This window comes from Lontra canadensis, unplaced genomic scaffold (assembly GCF_010015895.1).
Source record: "Lontra canadensis isolate GAN:19392208 unplaced genomic scaffold, GSC_riverotter_1.0 scaffold36, whole genome shotgun sequence".
Taxonomy (NCBI): domain Eukaryota; kingdom Metazoa; phylum Chordata; class Mammalia; order Carnivora; family Mustelidae; genus Lontra; species Lontra canadensis.
In genome coordinates this window covers 14,651,491-14,676,100 of record NW_022631030.1, presented here as the reverse complement: position 1 = coordinate 14,676,100, position 24,610 = coordinate 14,651,491, and the positions used below count along the sequence as shown (strand labels likewise).

The following is a 24,610-nucleotide window of genomic DNA, read 5'->3' as shown; positions in this document are numbered from 1 at the left end:
AGTGCTGACCTTGGTGACATTGTCACCCTCAGGATATTTAGTATCCAACAAACCTTTGTTGAGAGTTTACTTTGTGCAGACACTGTGCTAAACATACAAACTTACTGTATCACTTAATTCCCCCAAAAGCCCTACGAAAGAGGTGTTATGATCCCCATTTCAAAGATGAGGAGGCTGAAACTTACGAAGAAATGTGGCTATTTAATCCAGATCACAGAGCTATTAAGCATACCACAGGCAGAATTTGAACCCATTTGTCTGATTTTCAGCTATAATGACTTTCTCTTTCAGGGATTGCCTTGGGATTTGAAGGGATTAAAAACCAACAAAAATATTTTCCTCAGAGTAGTCTACATTCCTCAAGAGGACAGTATCAGTCACTTTGTAAACTCTAAATCATGTTTCTGTGGGTATGCACATTCGCATGTAATACAAAGGGTCCTGCAGCATCCTAAGGTCAGACCATGTTACTTCTCCCCTCGATAGCTTACGTTTCTTTTTTATTTTTAAAAAGGTTTATACAGTGCTATGTTCTTGGGCTTTACTTGCTTTGGTAAGCAAATAAGCTGGAATTTGATATCCCCGCAAAGCTACAGCACCTTCCCTGTCACTCCACCTACCATTGCTGCTTGGGCAAGAGGTATGGTATGGTCCCTGCCTGCTTCCTGCTTTGGTGTTGGCCTCTCTGAGACTGTCCCCCTGACTGCTGCCCAGGGAGCAGCATGTTTGCTGTGTTTCTGAAACCACAAGGATTGGAGCTGTATCCTTTTGCAGATTACGTGGGCTCTCCTTTGAGCACTGTACTTTAAAGAGAAAGAGAGTCGGTATTGGGGCCACTGATAGTTACTGCCGCTTTTCTAGTCCTTGTGAGCTCACTGCAGCTGGGAGATCAGGGACGGTACAGCTATCTAGATTTACGTTCATCTTTAAAATGTTCTAATTTTCCAACCTCCTGCATTATCATCTCTAAGAAGGTAAGCTCTGCCCTCAGCTTTGTTTACTCTCCTTGCTCCCTTAAAAGGCCTATATATGCGTAACTGTCTTGGATGCCAGGGACTCTTGGCAAATCACGAGCGTGCGCTGCCTCACTCTCGAGCTCTCTCTCTAGCCTGCAAAAAAAAAAAAAAAAGGAGAGTAAATTCAACCTCATGACCCCGCCTTCTAAGCCAAGGTTGGAAGCGTTCTGAGCTGAGCCAGGCTTCATAAATCTCCCTTGATTGTTGATGGTGTGGAGAGAGTGGGGGAAGGGAGCTGAAGAGAAGTTAGATGCCCAAAAAAGGCATTTTTAAGTCAAAGGGAAGTCTTGCACGCATGCGCGCCTGACCTCATGTGTCAGCTTCTGTGCTGGGAACATCCAATTATGTAAGGAGCACTCCTTGTTTGGAACTAGAGACGAAGGGAGGGGCAGAGGAGTGGGGGTAGCAGACTTAGCCAAGAAGTGAATCCAGCTTGTGCAGACTGTTCATGTCCGAAAACAGAAGAAACTTACCAGTATCCCTGCATGCATCAGAATCAGGGTTGGGAAATTGGACAAATACTCAAACATGACTAGGTTGGAGGGAAAGAGGAGAGATGTACCGTGCTTCATTGATGGTAGAAGGTTTGGGGCAGGAAGATCCAGCCAAGGTAAGGGGTGAGATTATTATGGAGTCCTGATATAGAGCAAAGGAATGAGAAGAAGCTGGATTGGTTCCCTGCCTGGATGCCCAGAGCAATGCCACGATAAAAATATGAAGCAGGCTAGCGGTAGAGTACACGAATGCCACGTCCTGTGGCTCTGCCCTCCCCATGGCCCCAAAGATGGCATCAGACTCTGTGTCAAAAGGGCAGCAGACACATTCCTGGCATCTACATCAGGATTTCTTAAAGAGTGAGCGAGTGAGTGAGTGTGTTTGTGTGCGTATGTGTGTGTGGGTTGGGGGGCACGTGAGAATGGAATAGAGTGGTAAAAAGAGGAAGGAAAAAAAGGAGAAGGTTCTGTAACCTGTGGGCAAAGGAGAGTAGAAAAGTATGTGGAGTCAGGAATTCTATAGAGATGAAGGAGAAAAGAAAGGATGTGTCAGGTTTAAGGAATCCAACAAGCATTGGACCCAGGAGAAAATGAGATGGCAAGCTCTGGGCTTTATGCCAGGCCATGGACTTGTTTTCTTAGAAATGCTGTCTCTACAAACCATCTCTCAGGGAAGGTCAGGAGCAGGCATGTGGAAAGAGAGGAGGGGACCCTTGCAGAGGGCTGCACTGCCAGGCACACTTGTTCATCTTCCTGAAAGACAATTATGAATGATTGACCACATACTCTGCTTGCACCGATTCTTATAGGTGACTCCAGAATCTTACATGTTCCTTAGTGGAGTTCATTCAAGGGCCTCTTTCTCCGTGGGCATGTCTAAGTAGCAAATGGTTAAAGGGTCTTTCTGACCTCAATTAGATCTTAAGGGAAATTCCAGGCCTCCCACCAAAGGGTACAAGCAAGTGGCACAGGAAAGGAGCTGACATTTATTTAGTACTAACTATACCAGCTAAGCAACTCTGTGCTTCATGGACTGATGTGCAGTGCAGTTCTGTGAGATAGACCTGTATTTACACATATTACAAGTAAGGAAAAGGATATTCAGATAAAGCTTCCCAGAATCATAGAGCTAGTAAGTACCAGCCCTGAGATTCCACTGTAGTCCTCCTGGCCTCAAAGCCCGGGCAATTTCTGCTACTCTGACGGTCTCCCCGCTCTGCAGGGTTTCTCCCCAAGCCATGGCCACTAGAACTGTCCTCACTTGCAAGTCCCTCTGCCTTATTTACATCTAGTCTCTCTTGCTTTCATCTGCGTGGACTCAGGAAAACATGCATACGATTGTAGTATATAAATTGATTTCCATCAGCATATTTCTGATTTTTATTCTTAAAACACTCTTGGATCAGAGATAATCTCCCTTAGATATCCCTATTCTGCATCCAGTTCTCAGAAGAAGATTTTCAGAGTTAAGACTCAGCGTTTCTCAAGGAACATAGATGACCCCTTTTCTCCTTTGCTCCATAAACTTCTCTTTCTTGTAATTCAGTTCTGGCACCTTGTGGTTTCTTATACCTGATCTCTTTCTTTGAAGTTTCTGTAGGAAAGTAGCATGCTTTTCAAAAGCCTCAGATACAAACTAAATCTCAAAATTACCTCAAACTAAGTCTCTAGATTTTCCTCAGATTATTTTCTTGCCCTCTCATTATTGACTCAAGTAGTTTTTAGAGGTCCTGAAAATAATTTTTTGCTCATGTTGTATTGTGCTTCCTTGAAGGAAAAGGGGCACTGCTTGTCTCATGCCTCTCCCACTAGATCTTGACAAAAGGGAGGTTTTCAACTTCTGTAGACTGGGCCTGGGTGGGCCTCAGGAGTCCTATTATGAGTGGCCTCCCTGTCATTTTTCTTAGGTGTTATTCTACACCCACCTTCAGATGAAAATACCATGTCTTTTCTATCATATACTGACAGTTTCTACTTGAGTACATCTTTAAGGACATAACAGATAGGTGCCTATGTGTTTTTGCAGTTCTGCCTGTAAATTCTCATACACTCAGAGAGGCAGAATTGGTCATTGCATCAGTTAAAAATAAAACAGAATCTCGTGAGGTATTTAAACCTCAGCATCTTTCTTCAAGTCAAGTTACTGGTATCTCTCCCATCTGTAACTAAACAAATAGGAACCCAGGACAGTTTGAGACTGTCAGGATCCTGAGTTGGGGCCCTTGTCTTATTCATCATTCTGTCGTAAGCACCTAATCATATACATGGAAGGCACGTAACAAATTTGGTCCAATGAACATCACATGCCATTCCAATCAAATCAGTCCCTCTGTTTATCACTAGTGAGGATCCCAGGATTCCTCAATCATGGGGAGACAAGAAACACCAATGTAAACTGAGTTTCTGTTATATCCCTCCCCAACAGCTCTTTAAGTGAGTGCCTCAAATTCACAGAGCCATAGTTCAGCCTGGTTTTTCCTTTGGGGGAAAAACCTCCTTTGAGGAGGTTTTTCCTTTGCGCCCCTCAGGCCCTCTCCTATCCTAGTGGCACTCTTCTTTCCAAAAGAACATAGTGCCCTCTCTGCCATGGGCCTCCCACTGTGAGACCCATCTAAGCTGGCCCTCTCTGGAAGCACGTCTTGCTAGTGTGCTTCTCAGCCTCTTTCCTACCACACAGGGAAATAAGAATATGGACTTTGAAGTCATACAAATCTGAATTCAAATTATACTTTGCATTTTACTATCCGTGTGACTTAAAACAAGTCTCTTAACCTCCCTCTGCCTCAGTTACTCTCTAAATGGGAATTACAGTGCCTAGCTCATAAAGTTAGTTGGAAGATAAGCGATGATAATGAAAGCCTCCTGATACATGCCTGGTACATGGAAGCACTCAGTAACTTTGGTGAGTTACTGACATATGACACATCCATATGGATAAGTTCTCATCACATCTTTACAGGCTCCATGTTCCATTTCCTTAGGAATTCTGAATTGCCAGGGCAGTAACATACCTGATGTAAAGAATATGTTTACATTTTAATGTGTTTTTTTGGAAAAGTCTTTATAATGTTCTTGCTTTTGGGATCTGTTAGTAGCAAAAGACCCTGGAAGACGTAAATTCTTTTCTGCACCCTTCAAGTCAGGATCCCTTTCTTCATATGATCTCTATCTCTACATTCTTCCATCCGGTCTTACATACTTAAAGTCTTTCCTGGTCATATCCAGAGCAGAACCTCAGAGTTTCTTCAGAACCAGGGAACTGCCCCTAATCCAGGTGCTCCTAACCCTCTTCATTTGCTTCCTAGGAAACTAACTTTATGCAGTTCTTGTTATGGTGACCTTTTTACAAATAATTTTTGAAAAGTCTGTGTAAGATTTGATGCCTGTGTGTACTTATTAAGTAGCAGCTGCCTGCTAGCTCTTCAGATCTAATGTGTGACTGTTTCTATTTCAGGGGACTTGGAGCCTAAGAGAATAGAGAACCCTTATGAATCAATTAGAAGTATTGAACAATGTGAGGTTAAATGACATGGTATAGGCTGTAAATGCAGTAAAAAAATTGGGATTCTTATTTACATAAACATTAGGGAGGCTTTATAGAGGAAATTAAGTATTTAGAGCTAGATGTAAGATAGGTATCATTTAGACAGGTTTAGTGTAAATATTCCAGACACTAAGCATTTTAAAGAGGGGGGAGGGCATTATTTCTGCTTTTAAATAAAAAGTAATCTTTAAAAAAATTTTTAATATCTTCATCCAGTCCCCCTCTGAGAGAGACAGAGGCAGAGTGTGTGTATGTGAGAGATAGTGTTCATGAGCACAGAAGACAGAGGGAGAACATTTTGTTAAATCATCTTGGAAAGTGCTGCAAAGTTTTGCTCCTTGGGGGGAGTAAGAACAGGAATTCTCCCTTTGGGCACCAGGTGGCGCTGCAGGTTAAACTATACCCATTTGCCTTTTTTGAGGGAGTATTCTTTTTGCGATTACAGGCCTTGTCTCGGTGGTGATAGTAATGAAACCATTCTGTCTTATTCCATGATTCAGAAGCTACTTATCTGCCCTCTGCTCTGGGCCAGTGACTTTTAGATGAGCCCAATTTCTTTATCTTTCATCCTCCTCCCCTCTGTTCTGATCAGTCTTCAGTGGACACTTGCTTCTTTGAGCAGCATGTACTGCCAGAAATTGCCCCTTTGAGTGCATTCCACCCCTCAAGGAGTCAGTGCTGGAGCTGATTCATTTAAGAACATTTTTGACTCAGAAACCTGGAGTAAACCAGAGAGTCTATGGTGATTAAACCAGCTGAACATCCAGAAAAAAAATTGTTGGTATTCTCTGTAAGCTACTTGGTCCTATACTCAAGTCCTTTTTGGATACCAGAATCCTAGATCTCCATCTCACTGAAGTGGACACTGTCAGGGCTAGATTGCACTGGTGTTGGGAATCTTATCTACCTCTCAAATGATCAAGGGTGTTTCCATTGCTTTCAGCCATGGGTGGAGACCATTTGGCTCTTTCTTGTTAAGTCGGTGCTGGCAACACAGCCATTTGTTAATTCTTGAGGTTCTATCTTTACCTCTGTCCTTATATATAGATTCAGCAAGTGCCCTATGGAGGAGTAGGCCTGTATGGTACTAGCACAGGGAGGGAGTAGGGGGTGAACTAGTAGGAAATACACCTTAATCTAGTGCTGATGTAATTATGATGCCACAGATTTTCTTGGGGGGAATTTAGCCCTTCCCCAATAAATATATAATCTCTATAAACATGGTATGCTTGCTATACAAATGCAGCTTCAAGATAAGTCCCATGTCCACCTCCTCCCCTGCCTCCCTTGTTTTCTAACCACAGATGGTACCCCCAAAATCCCTCCTACTATGTGGAGATTCTGGAGTTGTCGCCACAGCTGTGTTCCATATCCTTACTATCAGAGTGGATAACCTTCTTTGGAAAGGTTTTAAAATTCAGGCTATAGACAAGAAATGGGAAACAATTCTTCCCCAAGGTGCTTCTGTCCGTTATATTTCCTTTTCCCCATGCTCCTTCCAGTATTTTCCCTGTTTCCTTAACTTTGACATCTGCTTCTGTCTAAACCTTGTTCTCTTTGAGGATGATCTGTTCCAGCTTCCTCTAGCCATTTTCACAGCATAATTTGGAACACTACCATGTCTGCTTATTTAAACCCAGTCCCTAATTCTCTTCCAGATCATGGCTGAGCATCCTCTAACCTGTAATCTAGTAGAAGTTGGGAGCCAGTCCCATCATGTACAGCAGAGTTGCCACCTTTCCATCCTCCACTTTTCCCTCCTCCCTCTTTTGTAGTGGTGGGGTTTGCCCAGAGCAGAGTCTAGACATCTTGCTGTGAGGTAAACTCACCAGGAACAATAGGGGTTTGGTTGTCAAGACAACAGTGAAATCCCTGCCTTCTGCCCTCCTTTGTGTCTTGCTTTTCTTTCCAGTGCCCCAGTTCTAAGTGTTTCTCTCCCTCTCCCTGCCATTTCCCCCTCCACGGACTCAATATTCCTCTGAATGAGTGGCCATTTTAATCAGTCTTGCCCCTCTTCCCCCGCCTTCCAGCCCTCAGTGCTGAGAAAGAAAGGCTCAGGATAGCTGCCTGATGACTGAGAATGACCCAAGCTTGCTGTTCACGTGGGAGTGAGGAAAGAAGGGGAAAGAGAGATTATGGATCCTGAAGTCCAGTCCTTGCAGTAAAAGTCTCATTGTTATAGTATATAGAGGGCTTGTTTTAGGAAGGATTCCAAAATATAATCTTCACATTACCCATAATCCCCTGCGGTTTCTCCCTAATATTCCTAAACATATAAGACAGAAATGGTTCACTGTTCTAATATTTATACCCCTAAGCCTGCCAGGAGGGGAGTCCGTTTTGCAAAAGGGGCAACTCAGGCATGAAATGCAAAGCTCACTTGGGATCTTTTCATCATTTCTAGGACATGGTACAGTTTTTTAAAGAGGATCCAAAGGAGTCTTCAATTTGGGCACAAACACACAAGCACTTTCAAAAATGCTTTCGTTTTTCTCGTTTGATCTTGATATAACTTTGTTAAGAAGGCAAGGCAGGAATTAGTCCATTTTATTAAGAAGGAAGCCAGACCTCAGTTCATTCAAGCAGTCAAGCCAGGCTCAAAACTGTGGCTTTACAGTGTTATTTCCATTCATTGCCAGACACTGCCTGTGTGAGGCCTTTCTGGCCTTTCTGACCACTGAGTCTTTCCCTAGAAGAGTATGAACTACTTTTATACTCAGTCTTGCCTTGAAAAGTGTGGTGACAGAGGAATCTCTTGGCCTTGGAGCAGAAACAGGGACTGTTCTAGAGACTCTAAGGGGTTTTCTGGTTGTGAGACAGATGTCCTACTGCTTCTTTTGCATGGATCAAACAAGGAGCACAGGCAGTCATCCAAGAAACATGACTTTGATTTTGCCTAGCTTTCAAGTCCATCAGCTGTGATGTTTCAGAGCTGGATTATGGTGCATTAGCAACATAGTAAGGGGCCGGAAAAAGTTATTCTGAAGGTCTTCAGAGGTACGCTACATTTGTGTAAGAAGCTTTTGAATTGGAATCCTAAGGGTATCACAATACTCAAATCCAGAACAAATTTCTAGAGCTTCTCCCTTTGCAACTAGTCTCATTTATCCCATGAATACAGAGCTTCTCAAATGTGTTTCTCTCCTTCTGTGTTTGTTAGAAAGGTAACCTGACCCTTGCTTTTGGTCACTTTTTACCCAAACATTCTGCTACCTTCTTTTCTTCTTACTAGTTTCAAGTAATGGGCTGGAATCAGTTTGATGCTGTTCCATCCATCAGGGGCACTTCCCAAAATACAAGTGTGACTCACAGTTCTCATAACCCCTTTGCTTTTCCTTGACTTTCAGTTTCTTCTGTCCTCTGGGCCTATTTGCCAGGAAAAGTGACAAAAACATACTCTGCTGGCAGGTGTCTCTCTTCTCTAGGATTTAAAGAATGTGCCAGAAACAGAGGATGGCTGACCCACTCCCTTCCTTCTACCTCCCTTGCCTTCCAGGGGAATGCATAACCAGGTGTGAATTGCATGGATTATTCATGTTGAATTCTTACTTGTAGCTCAGCTGACTTAATGCCCACAATACTGACAACATTTACCCTACAGCTTCTGTGTTGGCACACAGTTTAGTTTTAATGGTATCCAAACAAAAGGTTATTAGGAAAATAAGTCTTCCAGTTGTTTACATAAAGACCTAAAAAATGCCCAATACAAACGATTTCTAGATTGTCCACTATTTTTTAAATCTCTTACTGCCTTCCTCCATAAGCATGAATAATGAAGAGCTTACTGTTCTTTTGCTGAAGTATTGAGATGTTTGCCTTTTGTAAAGCTTATTTTGAGCTGCATGTCATCCATTAAGACCATTGTTTGTCCCACAGAGAGCATTAATTCCCTTAGTAACTAATATTTATTGATTTCCCATTCTGTACCAGACACTATGTTGAGTGATCAAAATACAGAACAAGACCCCAAATTCCTACCCTAGGAATTTAATATCCAGTTGGAGGGGCAATCTTATAAAGAGTTAGAATATAAAGTTTATATTTTTAAAAAGACTCTATAGGTGATGAATAAAAGGAATGAAGTAATGGATGATGAGAGGCCCAGAAAAGGCTCACAGGAGAGATGACTTCTGAGACAGGATTGAAAGGATGAAGGGAAGTTGTGAGCAGACGTTGGAGAACAGAGTGTTGGTGGCAGAGCAGTAAACAGCCTGGCAGATTTGTGCTACTCGAAGAAGACAGGTATGATTAGAAATAGAAGATGTTCAACAGGAGGGACCAGATTACCCTGAAGAAGGTGCCAACTCATAGAGAGCCTGTGAGCCATTCAGAGATCAAGTTAGCCCCCGTTTGCGGGGAAGCCTTTTACAAAATGCAAACAGGTGATGATGGGACCACCTTTGTAACTTAGAAAATCACTTAAATAATGCCCTGGAGGACTAATAGAAGGAGGCAAAGTTAGAACCAGGGAGACAAGTTAGGGAAAGAGTTGTACCGGTAGAAATGAAAGGTGATGAGGAATTGCTATAAAAATGGGAAAGGGTGAGGAGTGCCTGAGATGGAGGAGGTAGCCTCACCTAGATTTAGTGATTTTTTTTTCAGTAATTCTGTGGTGTTACAGGGGGGTAGGTAGATTTGGAACGGGGAAAAGGAGGAACCAAGGATGACTACCATTTTCTACCATGTAGCTTGAGACACATAGCTAAGAGGATGATAGAGCATCTTTCTGCCCGGCATATCTGACATGTGATTAAAAGTCTGTGGCTGCTTGTCAGATCAGTACATTATAATCTCCTTTTGTGTAAAAATAAATGACAACACATGAGGAAGCAGGGACTGTAGTCCTAGTAATTTTGAGATTTATTGATATAAGGCTTAAGGACCCATGAGCCCAGATTGTATTTTTCATCTTTTCTTTTATCTGCAAGTTCTTTTGTCTTTGGAAGAAAAAGGAAAATGTAAAATGGTATAAGCTGGTACAAAGGGAAATTTTTCAGAGTTTCTGTTCTTTGGCACATGAAACTCACAAGGCAGATTCCCAACTCAAATAGAGCATACTCAAGGATAGTAGAATATACATAGCAGAAGACCATTCAACTCAGTGAAGAGCAAGAAGCCTAAAAAAAGAAAAAAAAAATTTTTTTGAGATAAAGCTAACTCTGGATATTATGGAAAACAGCTGACAGGAAAGTGGAGGTAGATGAAAGGTTAATAAAATTCACAGGAGAACAGAACAGAGCATGAGAAAAAATAATACCATTTTGTAGGCTATAATAATGAGTTAACTTCAAATTCTAACACTCAAAGTTATCACTGGGAGTTGTGGAATAAGATTGATTCATTCAGTACTTGATAGCTTATTGTATGACTCGCACTATTATGGTAAATGCTGAGGAAAATACCAAAATGAATTGAATAAGATCCCCTCGCACAAAACCTTAGAATCTTAGTCTTTTGGCACTTACATGAAGCTCTTCCAATATGTGTGGAGTAAATGAAATAAACTAATTAAACACAGAATTCCAGTGAGGAAAGGAAAGAATCAAGATCAGATGAAACCAGTGTAGTTAACTGATTCTAGACGTATGCACATACTTTTAAAAAGAGGCAGAGGAGAGGACACATACTGAGTAATGCAAAATAGTAGTGCTAGAACCAATGAGAATGGTGTTCAGTAAGCTTAAACTCAGAGTTGAAGTTGTGAATAAATGTTAGGAAAAAAGACTTAAAAAACAGCAAAGAAAATACAGGTAAATCTTTTGAAACAGGTGCTGTAGTAGTCACTGGCTACATTGAGAAAGCATTTATTCATTTATTCAAAAGTGAATTAGTCTATTTGCTAAGCTGTCTAATTTCTAGGTTTTTTTCTGTCAAGGAAAATGGTTTGACAAGAATTGGACAGACACGATTAAACTAGAAGACTAAAATAGGAATGCAAATAAGAGAGCGCTTAGCCTATTTTAAAGTTCCAATACCTGATCCAGATGAATTATGATCTACAGAACTTAAAATTTGTATTTATCATTGAAGACCTAAGATCATTGAAAAAGTTGGAGATGGACAAATATCTTGCCTTTTAAAAAATGGATACAGGTCATTGACCCTGACATTTATCTCTAGAAATTTCTGAAGCAGATCATTAAATAGATGTTTTGTGAACATGTGCAGAGAGGGAAATGGTGAGCCCCAGAAATCAGTATGTATTCAGTGAGAATGTGCCCAACCTGATTAGCATAGTTTCTTTCTTTCTTTAGCAGGATTATTAAGCCATTAAAGTAAAGGAACGCATTGGTTATTAAATTGCAGGTGGATTTCAACAAACTTTTGCCGTATTCTCATAAAATCCATGTGGACAAAATGGACGGACATGGCCTGGACTGTAGTACTTTAAAAAAAAAAAAAAAGGTTTTATTTATTGAGAGAGAGAGCATATGTGGGACAGGGGGCAGAAGGAGACAGAGAATTCCAAGCAGACTCTGCGCTGCACGGAGTCCAGCACGGGGTTTGCTCCCACAACCCTGAAGTCATGACCTGCGCCGAAATCAAGAGTTCAACGTTCAACTGACTGAGCCACCCAGGTGCCCCAACAGACTGTATATAGGACTTTTAAGTGATCCATGGTTAGTTGAGTTTCTTTAGCCCAAGAGTATCTGTCTAACAAATTTGTGTCATCTTGGAGGGAGATTTCTAGTGATAGAGCATTTTTCTTGTTCTTATTTTTTCATCAGTAAATTTGCAAGTAACAATAACATTAGAGGTATGATTAATACTCTGGGTGACAAAAATCAGGATTTGAAAGGTTAGAATAATAGGTGAAAACCAACATGATGGAGTTAATAGAAAGAACTGTAGTCAGAATTTAGATTTTTTTAAAAAATTGCACTAGTGCAGAAGGGCAAGACCAGGCTTAACAGAGGAGCATGTGATTTTCTTGTTAAAGTACATATGTGGAACTAGGGTCCTAGTTGACTGCAAAACTCAGTATGAGTCAGTGCTTTGAAGTGTGTGCCCAAAAAGCCAACACAGTCTTCGACTGTATTAATAGAAGTATAGTGTATGGAACAAGGAAGGCACTAATCCTCTGCATTCTTTCATCTTTTGCTGGTCAGGGCACATCTGGAGGTTGTGTTTGGTTCTGGGTACTCCATTTTAAGAGAGAATAAAAAGTAGCACACACCCAGGGGATGGAACCAGGATGAGGAATGGTTCATTTCTCTTCAGTACTTTATTGAGTATATTCTGTGTGTTCAACTCTGACGTTGCCAGAATCACGGATGTGTGTCTTACAGAAGAGACTTAGGGGAGAAATAACAGTTGAATTTAAAAATGCAAAATGTTTTTTCAGGAACTCTGCCCCTTTTTAATTGGGTTATTTAGGGTTTTTTGGTGTTGGGTTGTGTGAGTTCTTTATATATTCTGGATATTAACCCCTTATCAGGTATATCATTTGCAAATACCTTCTCTCGTTCAGTAGGTATCCTTGTCCTTTTATTGATAGTTTCCTTCTCTGTGCAAAAGGGTTTTTTTCAGTGTGTTACTAATAGGTTAATTTGCTTTCATTTCCCTTGCCTGAGGAGACATATATAGAAAAAGGTTTCTATGGCCAACGTCAAAGAAATAACTGACTCTGTTTTCTTCTAGGGTTTTATAGAATCAGGTCTCACATTTAGGTCTTTGGTCCATTTTGAAAGAGATTTGACCTAGTAACTTTAGTACTTCCCATTAATTCCAGAGGGTAGAAGTAAGAACAATGACCAGAAGTTACGACGAGGCTGATTTTGGTTGTCAGTATTTAAGGAGCATCTCTCATAAATTGTAGTTATCCTTTTCAGGAATTTAAGCAAATTCCCCAGAGTCACATTCCTAATTGGTGGCAGAGCTAAGATAAAAGCCCAACTTTTTCTGCATTCATGGACCAGAACCCTTGGCTCTGCCATGATGCTATTCAGGAGATTTAGATTCTCGGAGGAGGTGAGGTAGGGATCACCTGTTTCCTTCCAGCTCTGAAGTTGTATGTTCCTATAAGCCTTTTGCTAAGCAGTGCTTGTTTTTGGTTCTCTGTTTTCATGTGTTAATATGTGAGATTATTGGAATAGATAACCTCTAAAATTAGACAGATGATTTTTTTAATTTCCTTCCTTGATTCAAAATGCTTCAATTCTTAACGCTTATTAATTTTGTAGCTGTAACTTGTACGTTACTAATCAAAAACAAAAACTGTGGCTAGATATAGAAGTGTGGAACTCAGATTTTTAAAGCATGGTGTTTAGGCAGTATGTAGTCTTCCCTTGAAGCACATGTTTTAAAGATGTGGATCTATGATTTAAAACATGAAAGCAAAAATCAAAGAAGAAATTGTGTAGACTCTGAGCCATTTTAGATTTCACAATAGTTATTGGGAAAAAGAAGCAGGGGTTTCTTGCCCTTGAAGTTCATTTCCTCCTCATTCTTTTCCCCACACAAGGCAGGAAAGGATGGTGACATAGATACACAGTCAGAGGGCAACAATGCTGAACTTTCTCAGACACAGCTGAGTAACCTGGGCCTGGCCAGTTCTAGGACTGAGAAGGCTAGAGCCGAGAGCTGACAAGGAGGAACTGTGTGTAAACACGAGAAGGGGCCATGGCAGGAAGGCAGAGGTGTGGGAAAGGAATCAGAGGGACTGGAAGTGTTACTTTTATCAGGTGTGACATTGGCAAAAACAGCTTGTTTAATGGGAAATGCCCTGGATCCACAACATTACCTTCAAGATCTCCTCTCTCTCCACCCTATGCGTTGGGGTTACTGATTTAATGAGCAAATACGTGTAGTACTGTGCTAGGACTGTGGTACCAGAACACAATGTTCACGATCTATGCCATTGTAAACATTTTACAGGGTACTTGGGGATGGGTGGAGGTGGGGAGTGTTTCCAGGAGGCTAAAAATGTAGCTTGGGCTTTTTCCCCCTTTTCTTGAACTCCTAATTCTTTATACTATATCAGTGTTTTTCTTGCTACTTTTAAACTTCAACCCACAGTAGGAAATACATTTACATCATGACCCACTGTGACCACATAGTACATGCAAGCACACAGAAATATATCTGCTAGAACCATATAAACATCCATATATGAAACAGAGGGTCCCGAAACAGGAGATACACATTCATGTTTTCTCATCTATTTCTGCTTAGCTGTTTTTAAATGTCACAAACTACAGTGTTGAGTGCATGGCCGCCTCTAATGCCGTTGAGCCCACAGTTTGAGAAATGGTGTGCTACAGCCACCAGAGTTGAAGTAACTGGAAATGGCCCAGCACATGGCTTCCAACATCCTAAGTCTAAGGCAGTGATTCCCAACTGGGGATGATTTTGCCTCACAGAGGACGCACAGCAACATCTGAAAACGTTTTTGACTGTTACACAAGAGGTACCTGGGAGGGCAGGAATTCTGCTAAACATTTGACAGTGTGCAGGACAGCCCCCCACAACAAGGAATTAGCAGTCCAAAATGTAAGTAGTGCCAGGGTTGGAAAACTCTAAGGGTAATAAAATGAGTTGACACTTCTACTGTAAAACTGTTTAGAATGGTAGGAGCTTTAACCTGATCTTCTTTTACCCTCTCTTTTTTCTTTGAACCATATTTTGTACATGAAAATGAGGTGGAAGGGTAATCGCCCTTGGGTTGCCTACAGAGGTAGCCAGATGGATAAAAAGGGTACAAAGAGTAAGTCTGTTGTTTTCTTTCGTTTGGACTGCACCAGGCATTTTTGTTAGAAGATTGTTACTGCTGTTAGGAATATTTTCTGTGTTATGACTTCACGATCCTCCCCGTGGACCCCTCCTCACTCAGCCACAGCAGGTCTTAGCAAAGAAGTGAGGGGACAGTGGGTAATTAGATTAAACATGGTCCCTATTAAGCTTTTTCTCCTTAATCGTGAGATTTGATTCTGTTGTTATGATGGGAAATGACCTTCTGCTAACCTTGAGGTGCCATCTTAAGCCCTGGCATTAAACTGTCTCCTTTTTAGCTATTGCTTCATTCCTCCATCTGTAGCTATTTCAGACCAGGTTCCTGTGAACACGGACTGGACATGCACTCCCAGTGTAGTGGAAAGCCCTCATCTCCACATCCTCCCTCCTTCCATGTCTGGCATCAGAGAAGATCTTGAATAGCTCTATGTCAGTCTGTTGTTGCTTTTTTCACATTTTATTGGCTATCTCTAGGCCCACTAGGAAGGCTGCCTTGTGCTCAGAATCATCCAGGGACATCCTGACAGAACAGACCTGGTTTGGCTTTTTTTTCTTCTTCTTTTAATGGTGAAAAAAGGTAGGATGGTAGGCGGAGAGATAGCTATAAATCTAATATCAGAACTGGAATAGTAGTAGAAACTAAAACCAATGCTATTTGTGGCTAGTCTCTACCATATTTATTTTAGCGTATTTACCTCATGAGTCTTGAATTACACAAACAATAATATTTGTATTTAGTAAATGAATTCTTATAAATAATTTACAATAAATAAACCAAGGGATATGTGTGTGTATCCACCTTGAAACTTTAGATTTCTGTGAGCATACCAACAGATTCCAGAAACTGATACTGGAAAAGCTCCTGTGGTACGTTGGACCTCAGACACACGCATTCCATTCCTTTTGCTTCAAGAGAGGCTATAGGGACACAGATTTCTTTTTAACTTTCCCACTTGTAGGTTAAGAATAGAAAGACAACATGTGGAATAGAGAGATGAAGGGAATTAACAAGAAGCTAAGGCGTCAGTCTGTTTTTTAATTTTCCAGTGTTAATCTCTTCACCTTATCTGCTCTAACCCATTTTCAGAATGAACTGAGCAGGATGAAGGGAATTAATAAGGCTAGATAAAGCACTGTGGTAGGATGTGTGGCACTATACTCTGGAGAAGGACGATAGAATAAGAGGAAAGGAAATGGGGATGGAAGGGGTAGAAGAGCTCATTGGATGAAGAAATCCCTGCCCTCTTCACTGTCATCAGTTGTTGATTCTATGCTAGGTGTTAGGCAAGGCAAATAATACCGGATCCCCGAATCTGGCCATTTACAACTTAAAAAAGGCATTTTGTGGAATAATAAAACATGCCTTGGAAATTGTTCTAAAGTTCACAGACTTGTTTCTGTTTTGTCTGAGGGGCAGGGCAGTTTGGGTGGTGGAAGTAGTCGGCACTGATCATTTTCTTGGTTTCGGCTGTATCCTTTTTTCCTTCCACTTTGGGATGCTCATCACCCATGACGAGAGAGTATACCTTAGAAGTTCTGTGAGCGAGAAAGCTTTGCTGCCCTGCCTCTTTTCCATAGGCTGCCTGGGGCTAGGAAATAAAACCCGGCTAACCCCAGATATCCAGGAGAAGGCCTCCTGTTCTTGGAGGAGGAGGGGTGGGAGGAACCTGGGCAAGAGGAGAATCCTGAAAAGGGATTCACAGTACCAGGGTGTGTGGTTGACGTCTTTGGCCTTCGGGGTATGGAGAAGAGTAAGACTAACGGAAACCATAGGACTTCATAGGTAGAAGCCACATTCTACATTATGTGCCTCTTTCTAGACATGCAGTTTGTTTCTTTTCTGCCAGTTTGCACAAGTTTTATATTTTCTTATGTTCATTACATTCCTGGGACAGACTCTTCTAGAGCCTTCTGTTGATCAGTTCTGTGCCTCAGGGTTTTATAGTGCTTGACAGTTTCTTTATCAGCAGCTGGCATTCACTTGGAGACTTGAGTTCTCTCTGTCAGTTCTGCTTAATGCCCGCAACTTGTCTTGACTCACTGACTCATCCTCATCATCAAAGGGTTTATTTTTACTTTTTCCTACTTTGGTTCTTCTTCCCAACATTCCCATTTAGAGTTTAATAAGCTTTTGTTCTGTAGATTTATATACATTTATACGTTCATATTTTGCCACGTGCTAAAATTTGTTTTGCACCCCGCTGGTGTGCTTGAGTCACTGAGTTACGATGGAAGAAAACAAAGAGGACAGACATCCTTGCCATGGTGCAGCACAGGGGCCTGTTCCTGTCAGGTGAATTAACAGTAGTTCAAAACAGTCAGTCTCCTCTCTTGTAAGACAAGCCCAGAAGGTGACTGAGGTACCCAGATTTACTGGTGAATATTCTGTTCTGAGAAGGATTGAGTGGATGTCGAGGTGCCTCTGTAGAGTGGGGTCACAGGCATCAGTGGCCCCACAGAACAAGAGTCAGGGCACACTGTGCAAATGTGAATGAGAACTGAGCTAGAACTAATTCCAGCTGAAGGCCTCTGGCTTAAGACTCTCCTGACTTTTCGAAGGACTTCAAGATTTTGGTTTTCAGGTGTTCGCCCCCGCCCTCTAGTCACTCAAATGATAACCTGGTGCGTGTCATTCACCTTAGCAGAAGTCATACAAGCATTTGTGGCTCAAAGTGAAGAACGAGAGTTGGGTCACCTGATCCCCTGCAGAGAATCTGATCAGGGCATCGTATCCATCTCCCTTTGCTGACCCTCTTCTATAAACAAGAACAGAAATTCTTGCTACTGGATCCCTTTCATCAAGCGTCTTAGGCTCGCTGAATGAAAAGCCCTATAAAAAGGAGATGAAGCCCTAATAATAACAAATACGATCGTGATGGCTATTTTGGGCAAGAGCAGCTTTGTGCCGCTCTTGATCTCCATCAGTGTCTGCCATTCCTGCCCTGCCATTACCTTTCAGACTTCCTATTCTTAGAATCATTTGTGAGCCCTCGGCCTGGGGGATTGCAGCCCCCAAGGCTGGAATGCCTATCTTGAGAGGAATGCAGACTGTCTGGCAGAGTGGAGGTTAAATAAAGTTTGCCTTGGCAGCCCCCTCTGCTCTTGGACGGGTGACAAGTAACTCGGGTATAGGAGCAGTGGCATGAGCTTCCACGTGCTGTAGTACCAAACAGAGTAATGGCTGATGGTCCGTCCGTTGCAGGCAGAGCCCTGCCAGTCTCAGCCCTGCTACATATTAAGGAGGCCTTGGGCAGCCATGAACCTCAGCTAGTAACCGTATTGCTCTGAAAACATGCAGGAACAAATAAAGAATGAGAGAGAAAAAGCCCTGCAGGAACTGCAGATTTGATTTGCCCCCTCCAATTTATTGCCTCATTTTTTTAATGTGAGATAAAGGAGGAAGTTTTCATCATAACAAGAATAATTGCAGTCAGTCAACAAACATTTCTTGAGCACCAAGGCACTGTGGGGAACTTTTTAAAAGTGTAAGACCTAGAACTCTTGTGATGCTTATAATTTAGTTGGAAAAGTAGAGCTGTAAACACATGAGGAAATAATTTCTGCGCCAATGTAAAATATGAGTTCCAAACCTATGCTGTAGAACTAAGTGCCAGAGGGGGTCTGAGGGGACAAAGAGGAGCATTTCTGGCTGGAATGATCAAGAAGAATTTTGTGGAGGAGGTGGGGTTCAGCAGGTCTTTCGAGAATAGCTGACTTCTGGAAAGAAGAGGGACTTGTCAATGAGAGGACTTCCATGAGCAAAGGACAGATGAAGGGTACTCTCAGAACAGCTCATAGGGACACGAAGAGCAGCTAGAAGTGGACAGGGTGGCAAAGCAGGGAAATTTGTGTAAAATCACCAAACCCTTAACTGTGAAGGCTGTGTGTGCACGTTGCTGAGAGGACAGTGCTTCCCAGGAGGACAGTTGGCAAGCTCCAGTCCTGCCCAGGGACGGGGGCCCTTCTAGTGTTCGGTTCTGTGAAACCCCTAATACAACACGGAGCTCCTAGTAGACACTCAGTAAATAACAAGATTATTATTATTACTCATCTTCAAATTCTGTGGCCTCAAGTTGTTGAATTGGCTTGGTGTCACTTGTGAGAGTTGGCACTCCCTTCGCTTTGCCCTATTCTTATTGCTCACCTCCCTTGCCATGGTGTTTCCTTCAGATTTATCTGACCTTTCTCCTCTCTTCCACCACAGGTGGCTAGAGGTGCAAGTGGCTAATCTAACATGTCCACAGCGCTGGGTGCAGTACCTCCAGCTTCTTCAGGAGTCCATCTGGCCTGGTGGGGTTTTACCGAAGTGTCCACAGCCTGTGAGGACCCAGGAGCAGAAAGTGGCTGCCGAAGAACAGGCCTTGCAGAGCCTGATGGGAATCCTGCCAGGTAATTCAACAATGAGATTGGTTATACTGATAATTATTCCTTTCCCATCCTGCCTTGCCACCATTACCCCACACCCCTCAGAAACCTAGACTCAAAAATCTGTTGACCCACCATTTCTCAGGCTAATAGGTAAATGCTCAGAGCTGTGATTCCTCTCCCCCTCATTCAAGTGATGCTGAGGGAATGGAAAGGATCACTGTGACCACACCATAAGTAGTAGATGAGAATCCTGCAGATATGAGGTAATAACAGCTCTGCCTACACCACAGAGGCAGGTCTCAGAACTTTTCCCAGCAGATGAAGATTTAGGTCCTCTGCCAACTCATGGTATTTGGACCAGGGAAGAAAATGATATGTCCCACAGAAGCTCGGCCTTGATAAATTGGGGTCGTTGAATAAGGCATATGGTCCTTAGCAGTAAATAAAAACCAACTCTGAAGAGGGTTTTTTTTCTTTATTTTCTGTAGGGTCTTAGGAGGTTGGGAAGGCAGTTTGTTACCTATGGCTGTGCTGTGGTAATGAGGGTATAGTAGTGAATGGCCAGCTCTTAGGACAATGTTATATACTCTTGTTTTTCTGTTATATTTATTATTTAAATTCAGTTAATTAACATGTAGTGTATTATTAGTTTCAAAGGTAGAGTTCAGGGATTCATCAGTTGCATATAACACCCAGTGCTCATTATATCCCGTGTCTTCCTTAATGTGTTATCAGCCAGTTACCCCATCCGCCAACTCCCTCCCCTCCAGCAATCCTCAGTTTGTTTCCTATGATTAAGAGTCTTATGGTTTGTCTCCCTGTCTGATTTTGTCTTGTTTTGTTTCTCCCTCCCTTCCCCTGTGCTCCTCTGTTCTTAAAATCTACATATGAGTGAGATCATATGATAATTGTTTTTTTCTGATTGACTTATTTCACTTAGCATAATACCCTCTAGTTCCATCCATGTCATTAGATACTCTTACCAACCTCTGTTCTCCACCCTTAACTGTTACATCAGACGTACCTACAGTGACAGGTTACAGAATTATTTCTTCAGGTCCATCCTTATTTAAACACTTAAGAAACACTTTTCTTAGCTTTTCCCTGTTTTAGTTTGGCTGTGTGGTTCAGAAGTTTGCCAGAAGTTCCCAGTTTAGATAAGATAGTAGATATCATGAGATAATCTCCTTAGAATCTCAGGTTTCAGTGTTACTGCTGAGACCACATCTGTTTTTTCCTCTTCAGATATTGTGGTAGAAATCCTTGGGGTGAACAGATGCCGGCTGAGCTGGAGTCTAGTTTTGGAGTCACTGCAGCAACCCCTTATCAACAGGTAGGGTGGAAGGCATGTATGCAGCATCTCTACCGCTGAAGCCATCTCTGGTCTCAGGTGTCCACGGATTCTAAGTGAGCAGCCCACATGGAGGTGGATAGAACAGCAGTCTTTCTCTGCCCTGACTGCCGATTGTGATGTCCAGGTCCGTACACACTAAGGAAAACCCACACTGCCTGCTTCTGAGTAGGTTGTCATGCTGCAGTGGGCCAGTGTTGGGCTAGCCACTGTTTCCATGTGGAAGAACTCGATGCAGGCCCCCACGTGAGCTACTGGAAATGCCCTGTCACCTCCAGGCTTATTCAGTGTGCTTAGCAATTCTTTCAACACCTGCCTGTGAACACTATAAGAACATCCCCTAGCCTGTGTACCACAGGCTGGATGATTATTTTCAGCTCTGTGCTCAAGGCCTCACCGCAAAGCTGATACAGTGTTAGAATCAAGAATTGTCTTTGCTTAATAGGAAGGAGACAAGATAATGAGGTTGGGCTCTGATAAAAGGACCCAGAAATACTGAGTGAACACCCCTAGAATAACCCAGAAGAGGTAGGTATTTTCCTTGCTGGTACCTTGGGACACCAATGCTTCTGAAAAGTATTCAGGACTTCCAGTCATTTCTCAAACTCTGTCCCAAAGCAGACTGTACCTATTAACTGTCACTACACAAGGGTGCTGGCTTTTGCTTCATTGCCTGTAAGGTCACTGTAGATCTATAATGATTAACTATGAGAAACAGCCGTAGTCAGAAACTCTGAAAATTCTTAATAAGCTGATATCACAGGGATTTTTCCCTCCCTCACAGTCTTCAGGCAGTGCTGATGTGCTAAGGTAACTATATAAATAAATGTGGAATTTCCTGAAATTTAGTCTCAAGTTCTGTTTCCACCTTCACTGGGGTTATAACCTTTATTCACCAAACTTTTATTTCATGGCAGAGGCTTCATCAGGCTATTGAAATTTAGAGTTCACTAAGGATATCAGTAATGGGCAAGTGGGGGGAAGGGAAAATAAATGTCATAAACAGGATCTGGTGTCTGTTGACTGAGCCAGACCCTCTAAGTTGTTTTGTCCATTTGTTTCAGGCACTTGATTTACTGCCTTTGGGACATCATCCTGGAATTCTTGGATCTCAGTGCCTCTGTTGAGGAGTCAACCATAACCACCTCTGCCTCAGATACCCCAGGCAACCCCAAAAGAATGGGTGTCTCCCCTTAGCCATAGGTTATTCACCCATTCTTTGAAGGCTGGGAAAGGAGGGTTGTCATGCCACCCCGCGACCAGTCAGGAACCCGTGCCCTCTGCAACTGGATTGTAGCTCAGAAGGCCTAGGGTCCCGGGGGCACAGTTCTCCCCCAGCTCTATTCCACAGGGCAGGTGACATAGCAGATGATGGGGGAAATATGTACCAATCATATGCATATCCATTTCTGTACTTTTTTGTGCTGTTCAGATTGTTGCTGGTGGGTAGATCCTGGAAAAGGAATCTGTGAGGTAGAAGAATGAGCCCCTTTTGCCTCTCCTTTGCCCTCTTCCCTAAGATTGTTTGCCAGGAGCCTGGCCCTGTGCATACATGTTCCTAATCCACCAACACACAAGCTATAGATAGACCAAGCGAAAACTGATAGCCAAATTTCTTGGAGGAACAGACAATTTTCTAGAGCGCTCTGTTTTTACCAGGAAACTGTAGTTTCTTTTAGGACCACTCCTGAAACCAGACCGCCCAAGTTCTGTCTAGTTTCCCAACAATTCCAGAAGACGGAGGGAAAACATTTCTCAAGGGACTTTTTGGTGATTGACTATTCTCCAACACATCAACCCTATGGAGGATGTCACTGAAGGCTGCTTCCCTGGGTGGCTACACTTTTTTCTGCTCAGAAGACTTCAAAGCAGACTGCCAAAGTTTCTTGGTAGATCAACCTCACTCTCCACACCCTTTCCTAAAAGAGAGTTGCATCAAAGATTTTATTTATTAGCTTTACTCCTAAGCCCTCTCCAAGAGCAGTTGAGTTTCCGTCTCTGTGACCTTCTCTCTTCTTCCTTCAGCAGAATCGAATGGCAGATTGCTTACTAAGCCCAGTGCTTCCAAAGGGAAAGGAGACACTGGGAATGCCCAAAGAGTAGGAAACCCAGGGGGCTATGGGCTTCTGTCTTCACAAGTCTCCAGTGAGGGACTTTTAAACTCAACCGATAATATTAGCAAACCTGCAGGGAATTGATTACCCACAAAAAGCTTTTTACTTCTTGTTCTTTAAGGATCTAATTAGTCTTTGAGAACACTTGAAGATGAAGGCAAAGGTGCTGTATCATGCTGTAGTGTCTTAGAAGGAAGGAACAATTAGGAGAAATTGTTGGTAGGAAAGGAGGCAGACAACGTGACGTTAAATGCATGTCAGTAGCTGACAGAAAAGTTTTAAGGAGGTAACGGGAGACCTCTGCCCCCTCATCCCTTAGCTTTGCGCCTGCCTGTTAGTGTCCTGCTGTCACTGAATTATGGATCCTCCCATTTGGAGGGGGATCTTGGGATTAGATTGATGAGAATGGGTTGGGTCTAGAATGGGCATCAGGTTCTCTTAGACTCTGAAGTAGATGATGTGCACACAATTAAAGTGGTTTATGGGAGAAAGCTGTGCAGTCTTATACTTTTTTTCCCCCTCTGGAGGCCATAAATGTGTTCTGCTATGGTTGGAAGGCTTTAGGTCGAATATTACTGCCTAAGGACAAGGAGATGAATGAGATCATGTCTCATGGCACCTTCTAGCCTTAAAATATGATTGTTACAATGACTTTATGGCTCCAGAGCTCTCCCACCCCGGACATTCATAAGCAGAAGGAGATCAGCATTTCTAGCTTTAGTAAGTATTTGCAGGAGTGTGGGATTGCAGGGAGTTCGGCCTTCACTTACTGAAGCCAATCCTTCACCTTTTTCAGCACAGGCCAGGTTGCCCTTCGGGAGAGATGCAGTAGCCAGCTCATTCCCACTCACCTTCTCTCCTCATACGTACTCAGCCACCTACATTGCTTTGAATCTCTTGCTGTTAGTTCTGGTTCAGATGTCACACAGAGCCCCAGTATATAAGCTGACACACCACAAAATCCCTGTGGCTGTAAATTCTAAGTAATTTTTTAACACTTCTACCCCAAAGAAAACTTCCTTTTATTTCATGTTACATAAGAGATGCCACTTCTGTTGCCTGAGCCCCAAAACACACACATAAGCTGTCCTCAGGCCCTCCTACCTAGAAGGAAAATCATGGATGTCGCCAAGGAAATAATCAAAACCCACTTGTCAAGTTTCGGTAGCAGGCACAGTCAACAAGGGAGATCAGCACTTGGGAGAGAGCCACAGGTATCAAGAAAAGATGCTCCCAGCTGAGAGAGTAATAAAAGGCAATGATGAATTGGGTCTGCACTAACCTAGGACATCGTGATTTTTCTTTGGCTCTACCCAGCACATTCATTTCCAGTTGCTACTCTTTTCTTTGCTCATGGAACCCAGCAGCAGTTGTTAGGTCCTGGGTGGAGTAAAAATATGTGTATATGGCTATATGAGTCAGGATGCTCTGGACTGAAGGAAAACTTGTAGGAAATTTATTTTCTTCCATAAAACGAGTACCTGAGTAGGTAAGCCCCAGGGGCTGATGGATTCAGCAACTCTGACCTCATAAAGGGCCCAGATTCTTCCCATCTGTCCCTCTGCCATTGTAGACATGCTTGTCCTGTTCTCAGAATGCCTGCCTACCTTCATGGTTGCTGCAGTTCAGAGCATCACATCCATATATAACAATATGAAAGAACAGAGTCATCTCTTCCTTGTTTTTTATTTTAAAGAATGAGGAAACCTTTTTCCAGAAGTCCTTCAACAGTGCTCTTCACTTGGCCAGAAGTGTCACCCCTAAGCCAATCCACAGCTACTGAAAATGGCATTACTTGCAACATTATTCCCCCACCACCACCACCACCACCACCACCACCAGAGAGGAGGCCACCCTCCAGGAAAGTTAGATACCTAATAGATGTTAGCAAGGAAGTAGCAGAGAAAGGGTGTTAGTAGATAATGTCTATTATCATAATCATCTGTACAACATTAACAGCACCCCCATGGTACTCTAAAAATATCTGGAAC

The 24,610-nt window shown here is 42.5% G+C and overlaps 1 protein-coding gene across 3 annotated transcripts in view; it reads left to right on the top strand.

The window, feature by feature from the left end:
• SNX19 (sorting nexin 19) overlaps positions 1-23,110 on the top strand; it is a 40,912-nt gene extending 17,802 nt beyond the window's left edge. Inside the window, exons 9-11 of one of the 3 annotated variants that reach the window (XM_032868944.1) lie at positions 18,991-19,175; positions 20,400-20,487; positions 21,570-23,110. In XM_032868944.1, coding sequence (XP_032724835.1) covers positions 18,991-19,175; positions 20,400-20,487; positions 21,570-21,702 — 406 coding nt within the window. In that variant the 3' untranslated portion in view covers positions 21,703-23,110. Of the gene's footprint in view, positions 1-12,886; positions 13,049-18,990; positions 19,176-20,399; positions 20,488-21,569 lie in introns of those variants that run through there. The other 2 variants (XM_032868946.1, XM_032868945.1) reach the window with 2 other exon arrangements.
• The last annotated feature ends 1,500 nt before the right edge of the window (positions 23,111-24,610 follow it).